This window comes from Rhamphochromis sp. 'chilingali', assembly GCF_963969265.1.
Source record: "Rhamphochromis sp. 'chilingali' genome assembly, chromosome: 2".
NCBI lineage: Eukaryota > Metazoa > Chordata > Actinopteri > Cichliformes > Cichlidae > Rhamphochromis > Rhamphochromis sp. 'chilingali'.
The window spans coordinates 26,886,973-26,894,405 of NC_137930.1; the positions used below are offsets into that span (position 1 = coordinate 26,886,973).

General features: G+C 41.0%; 1 protein-coding gene across 1 annotated transcript; it reads right to left on the minus strand.

The window, feature by feature from the left end:
- Positions 1 to 1,026: 1,026 nt before the first annotated feature.
- Positions 1,027 to 2,787, minus strand: LOC308392277 (uncharacterized protein). Its single transcript, XM_080875251.1, has 3 exons — positions 2,624 to 2,787; positions 2,085 to 2,199; positions 1,027 to 1,877 (listed from the first exon to the last, which is right to left on the minus strand). The coding sequence occupies exons 1-3, from the start codon at positions 2,779 to 2,781 to the stop codon at positions 1,350 to 1,352; spliced, it is 801 nt and encodes a 266-aa protein (XP_080731377.1). The 5' UTR covers positions 2,782 to 2,787; the 3' UTR covers positions 1,027 to 1,349.
- Positions 2,788 to 7,433: the final 4,646 nt, after the last annotated feature.

The following is a 7,433-nucleotide window of genomic DNA, read 5'->3' on the forward strand; positions in this document are numbered from 1 at the left end:
CTGTAACGTCCAGTATATCATATTTGATACATGAGTTTTTGCAGCTTTTTGAGACCTCTGCATCATCAGTGTGATTTTCCCCCCTGAAAAGCCTAAATAAATTGCTCAACACATTTTTTAACAAGAAATTGTAATAATGTAAATTTGTGAAAAGGTTCAATGAACAAATTTACATTATTACAATTTCTTGTTAAAAAAAAAAATGTGTTGAAATGTGTGAAAAGGTTCAATGAACAGGCCAGCACGGTGGCACGGTGGTTAGCACTGTTGCCGCACAGCAAGAAGGTCCTGAGTTCAATTCCAACATCAGGCCGGGGTCTTTCTGTGTGGAGTTTGCATGTTCTCCCCGTGTTTGCGTGGGTTCTCTCCGGGTACTCTGGCTTCCTCCCACCGTCCAAAGACATGCAGCTTGTGGGGATAGGTTAATTGGATAACCCAAATTGTCACTAGGTGTGAATGTGAGTGCGAACGGTTGTTTGTCCCTGTGTGTTGGCCCTGCGACAGACTGGTGACCTGTCCAGGGTGTACCCCGCCCCTCGCCCTATGACAGCTGGGATAGGCTCCAGCGCCCCCCGCGACCCTGAGAAGCGGAAGTGAATGGATGGATGGTTCAATGAACACTCCAGTTTCCAACAATGTTAATTTTCTGTCAATTATCAAACAGTTCCGGCTATACAAGGTTAGATTATAACCACTAAGTAAAGAAATAAAAATATCAAAAATACTGCATTTGAATTTCAAGATGAATTTTTGACCATTTAAAGTAGATCAGAAGTCAGCGAACACAACACTGGCTCACATGTATGGCAGTTGTGGTGTATTATTTACATAAAGTCATGGGCACTTGCAGTTCTTTTTCTTTTGTCTGATCCCTTTAGGGATTTAGCTCCATCTCACTCTATCCCTAGCATCCTCTTGTGTCACACCGGCGAGCCACACGTCCTCCTTCAGCACACCCATGAGTCTTCTCTGTGGAGGTCCTTTTTTCCTCCGTCTTCAATATCCTTTACCCGATGCAGTGGCGGCTCCTGAAAAAAATCTCAGGGGGGGCAATTTTTATGATATCGACTAAAATGACCCATTTAATGAGTACATCAAACAACACAATTTTAATTTAAATTTAAAATGAACAACCATATTCTGGCCATTTGTATAGATTTGTAAAAATGAACAACCATATTCTGGCCATTTGTATAGATTTGTAAAAATGAACATGAACAGATTTTTTTTTTTTTTTGAATGAATGAAAAATAACTATTGAAAACAACAACTGTAAACTGATTGGGGGGGTGGGCTAAAGAGAGAAAGAGAGAGGGATGGAGAAAGAGAGTAAATATGGTTAAGGGTTCTTATTTGTACAAGAACTTTGCTCGTCTGTCTTTCTGAGTGGCAAATTTCTCGATGACCCTGGTGTTGAAATCAGGAAGTTCTTGTGTGAGTTTTTTCTCTATGGACAGCATAGCCAGAGCGTTGAGCCGATCCTGAGCCATATTGTTTCTCAGGAAAGTTTTTATCCTCTTTAAAGTAGAGAAACACCTCTCCGATTCTGATGTTGTCATTGGTGTGGTGATGAGGATGTTAAGAAGACTTACAGTTTCGGTGAATGTGTCTTGAAGGTTGTTTTCCATCAGAACCTGATAGAGCGCCAGCGCACCACTACAACTCTGAAACTCCTCGTTGTCGTAGATCAGGGACAGTTCTGTTTTAAGTCTGGCTTTGTCCAATGAGGGATAGGCTTCCACTGTGGTTTGTAGTGCTGCATCTGGAAAATTTTTGCTGTGTTGTTGGAACAAGTCTCCTTGCAACAGAGTGGCGCTGACAAGGTGCTTGGTGAAAGAAAACCTCTCCTTGGCATGGCTCATAATGGTGTCGCACACCTATCCAATAATATATAATTGGTAAGAGTTAGATTCAGTGGTAAGACTTTGGCACATGTCTCATGTTAATCATTATTCTGAAAAAAAAAATCTGTCCATAACAAAACAAAACAGTCATGACCACTATATCAAATGACATCTGACAGCATCGTCATTAGATTTTATCTGATGATCCGATTTAAATCAGACCAAGCAGCTAGTGCTTACCTCCAGTGCCAAATGGTGTTGCCTGTCTTCCCCCAATGTTCTCCGTCTCTTTGTGGGTGGGTCTTGAACAGGTCCCCTGTACTCCTCATCCACAACCAGATTAGGAAGTGCCTCCCTGATCCAATACATAAGCTTCATTAATGGCTTCTGAAAACTGAATAGGGATATATTAACCAAACACAAACCAAACAAAGGTTGTGTTCTAATTACCGGGAATTACCGGATTTAATTAATAACCGGACCTGGTTTAATGGCTGGGGGAAAACCAGTGCAAGTAAATAAAGGCCCTGGCCATAATTTCAGGAAATAGCCTATGGTATAGGCTACATCAAATCATTACTGGGAATATACTTCATCAAATATACTTAATCAAATATTTTTCATAAAATTACTTCAAAGGCTGATATAAATCAAAATTATCTGAATTCCATTAAACATTTAAGTCACAGAACACAGAATATATGCAGAGAATTTGATAGAATCTATGCATAGATAATTAACATTTATTCTAGGTTACATATTTATGCTTTTATGCCTACCTGATAGCCTGCATGCGGCTGATGAATGTCTGGGTGATCCCTGCGATGGTGACAGAATCGATGTTTCTCTTCTGTAGGTGGTTATACAGCATGTCTACATGTGGCATTATCTTGTGAAACAAGGCCAGGAAAAAACAGAAAGCTTCGTCTTCCAGCATTCTCACGAAACCACCAGCATCTCTCTTTGTAGGGGCATCAAATCCTTCACTGTTACGGATGGTCTGAAAACACCTCACCAGATCGTCTTTATGTTCATACACTGTATTCACAGCACGACTGTTGAAGTTCCAACGGGTTGCCGATGCACTTGGAAGTCGGTGCGCCACCACCTCGTCAAGCACTGCAGTCCTCTTGCTCGATTTAGTAAAAAAAGAAGCGAATCCTGCTATGTCGGAAAAAAAGTGACTGATTTGAGGGATGTGGGAGGTTGCTTGTTGCATTACCAGGTTTAACTGATGGGCATAACAATGTACGTAGTGAGCGTTAGCATAAATGTCCTGTATCTTACGCTGCACTCCTCCAGTGGTACCCCTCATTACAGCGGCCCCATCGTAGGCCTGGGCGATCAACTTTCTCTCTTGTCCCTGGGGGAGGATGAAGCGCAGCCTCTCCGATAAGGCACTGGCTATTGCATCTGCACAAGCATTGGGTAGCTTGATGAATTCAAAAAAACGCTCTTGAATACGGTTTCGTTGGTCAATGTATCTTAGCACCATGACTAACTGACAGTGTGTAGAAATGTCAGTGGTTTCATCAGCTTGAATGGCTAAAAACTTCGCTGCCTTTACTTCTTCCACGATCCTTTCTCTCAGAACTGCCAACATGCAATCCAGGATCTCGTTCTGGACTGTTTTCGAGGTGCCTTTAAATACAGTAGCATTTTCAAGGTGTTGCCTCAAGTCGTGATCAATTGATGCCATCAAGTCGACTAAACCTCTAAAAATCCCTGGATTGTCTGAGGAATCACTTTCATCATGTCCCCGCATTGCTAGCTCAAAAGCACCACAAAACTTAATACAATCGATGATTTTAGATAAAATATGACGGTTTTTATCTACCTCTTCGTTGTGCCTTCTTAAAGCAATCCGATGTCCATCATCTAGCTGCGCCGCTATGCTAGTTTTCCCTAGCACAGCTAGCTTTACACTGTTGTCCATATGAACTCGTGAGCTTTCATGTTTCTTGATTCGTTCGGAGAGGTGCTTTAAGTCGGTTTGTCCAGATTGTGTCCACGTCAAATCACACTTGTCACTTTTGAACAGTATGCACGGGAAACAAAAAAGTGCATTAGCTGTTCCACAGCCTGTCAGCCACGACTTGCGCTGGAACCAACTCCGACAAAAAGTCCTGTTGTATGCTTTTGACTTCTCCTTCGTTGCCTGGGTTAGTTGAATTTCGGGCTTGTCAGGTCCCAACTCTTTAACTTGCAGTTTTTCTGCCATTGTCCTTCTGGCAAAAGGGTAGGTTAGAAGCGATCTAACCGAATTTGGGGGAGGCTGTGCCTCAACCGTTAACAATACCGCTGCCATCGTCTCTCTCTGACCTTATAGCTCACTTAGGCTACTGACTGAGGTAAAATTCTAGAACAGCAAATCTTCGCGCGTTTTCTGCAGGGGCGCAATTTTAAGCGCCCCCAAACCATTTAATTCAGCGACGCTGATAGGTCAAATATTTATTATTTTCCCCTGGCAACCATTTAATGATAGGCTATTTCGCTGCATATCAAGGGCGCTTTGACGAGCGCCCCAGAAGAAGAAAAACACCGTTTGTTGGTTGAACTTTAATGAGTCAGCTGGTGAAAATGTTAAAATACGCCTGGCTGTATATGGGCACACACATAGTAAAACTATCATTGATGAATTTTTTAAAAAATATATATTTTTACTCCTCCACATTTGGGGGGGCGGAGCCCGAGCGCCCCCTATGGGCCAGCCGCCACTGACCCGATGTATCCACGAGCCCTCCTCTGCACATGCCCACACCTTCTCAGCCTCTCCTCTCTAAATCTGTCTCCAAGCTGCTCATACTGAGCTGTTCCTCTGATGTACCAGCAGTACGTTTCCGCTGTGGAGACACTCTGCAGTTCACAAACCCCTGTTGACTCATGATTGTCTTATTGGTTAAGCAGAATTTATCACTTACTTGCAATCATATTATTTGTTTTAAAAAAACAAACAAACAAACAAAAAAAGAAAACCTGACACATCCACATACAAGACACACGTATTGCCACTTTATTCCAGCTATTTATCACGCCTTACAGTCCACACTTTAATTATCCAAGTTAAAAAGTGCTAAATGTGACACCAAGGAGAAGAATGGAGGTCCAGAAGACCTTATGCATCCCAGTCCTCATGATTTTTGCAGCCTTTTAACAGAATGAGAGTTAACTACAGGTTAACTCTACTTGGTCTCTGCTGTGATTTAATGTGACTGTTGCTACAGAATAACCAATACCTCTTTGTTTGGAAAGTAAGATGCTAATATATAAAGTAAATAAGGGCATAAGATGAGGGGGAAATAGTCTATAGTATCAGCAACTTGTTTCTTGTCTCTTTTTGACATCTGTAATATAGGCCAAAAGAGCTGAGAGTTACCAAAACTTTATACGTGCTTAGAAGTACTATAAGACTATCTGCTTTAGTAATAAAGGGATACAGGCTCATCCCTCACATAAATCTTCCTCACTAGACTCTGTTTGACTCATACTTATCTATTCCTCAGTGGTAGCGTACAATTACCCCTTGAAAAATGCTGCATAAGGCATCACTCGCCTTCCTTATCAAAGGCAGCGCAGCTGTGCAGACAGATAAAGAACCAAAATAATAAAATAAGTGTCTTTTCACACACACTGGATTGGCCAGATGAACTTCTTGCTGAAATTCTGACCTGTGTGTTGTACAATATCAAGGCGAGACACTTGCTGATAGAAATAATAGAATGCCAAAAATTGAGTTTAAATTATTTATCAGTTATTACTGACTTTAGTTCAGTCATACCCCAATGCATTTATTTTTACATGGTAGTTTATTTACACGGAAAACAGTTCTAGATCATTCAACCGTGTAACAAACAGTCTCGTTATTCATCTGAGAAATGGGCCAAATCTATGGTTCTACCTTGATTGTTGTCTGTCTTCTATAAACTGTACAGATGAAACTGGTGAAAGCAGTCTAAAGGGGTGGACATGACTGGCAGCAATGCTCAGGCAGGCTGTGGTGCGCCAAGAAAATATCCCCTACACATCACCACCACCAGCAGCAGTTTGAACTGTTGATACAAGGCAGGATGGATCTATGTTTTCATGTTGTTTACATCAAATTCTGACTCTCCCATCTAGATGAAGCAGCAGAAATTGAGACAAGGTAAATTTGGAGGACAGCAAGGTGTTCTCCAAGCCAGTTGGAAGATGTCATGTCTCCAGTCCGTCATGGGGCCTACACCTGTTGGGACATGCCTAAAGGTTTACCACTGTCACCACTGGGATCCTCTCTTCTTAACAAAAGTCCATAAACATCTGAGAACCAAAGGGACCAGCAGCTGGACATTTGGGAGAGGAATGTCCCAAAAGAAGAATTTAAAAAAATTGTTTGGCCAGAGAAGTTTTTCACTTTTCTACTTTCCACCCTTTTGTTTCCCCAGTCCAATATTTTTTCAAGAGTTGCTGCTGCCATCAAATTCAAAATATTTTTCTTAAAATGATATATGTTCCCACTTATTTCCCACTTCCACATATTATTATGTGAGAGCACCTTCAGGTAAATATTATTTAATTAAATCTTTATTTGATTAGATCCGGTATAAAAGAATGTGATCACAAATCACGACTCCCCAAATAGTGTAGAAGACAGAGCAGTTAAGCTGCCTTTTGTATTTTAGCGATATGTTTTATAACAAGTGTGGTGTTGATGTCTTTTCACCTGCAACCGTTCATGTCTGCACAAAGGGGGTTGCACTTGACTTCAGACTTGACTGAAGAACTTGTAACTTGACTTAAGGCTCACACTTCACTGACATACTGCAGTCCGTCATTTGGACCTGTTCCACTATCTCTTTTTGAACCTGACTTGAACGTTTCTGCACTCAGCTAAAGGTTTAGTTTCAAATCAATAAAGAACCTTTGAGTTTGGAAAAAAAAAGGCTAGTTTTCAGTACCTACTGCTGTTCTCCTTTGACTTTTTCCATCAAATGTTTGGCTTCAGTTCCTTAAAGCAAAAAAAGAAGAAGAAAAAGAAGAAAAGTGGAGTGTGGGTTCAGGTTTGTTTCTTACCAGAGCATGTCAGCGTGATGTCAGTCTGTACCACATGACCCCACCAGTCTTGAGATGCTGCAGCTCATTGTTGCCTGATGGCAGAAACAAATGTCTCCTTCCACTTTCACTCCCTGCAGCATGGCACAGCCTCTGTGAATGTTAACTGTAGTGATCGATGGATATATTGCTAGCTATTGCAATATGCTAAATATATTATCAACTTCATCAGTGAATGGATTTAATTAACTTTGCTGTAAATTATGTGAACTCTTCTTATATTGCTGTTTTTGCTGTAAAACATTTCCTGCCTTAACTGTGTGAGACTCTCCCCCCTCCACCCCCACTCCTTACAGATTTTATATGATTAGATTAAAAAAAGTCTGCAACATAATTGGATACATGGTGTTATTAGAGAAGCAATTTCCTTCCAATCTATTTCTACCCATAAACATTTGGGTTGCAAGACTTTGTGTTCAATAGACACTTGTGATTTTAATTAAATTTAGTTGATTATCGACAGATTATTTTTGCCTTTTTTTAAGAGTCTCATTTGCAGAG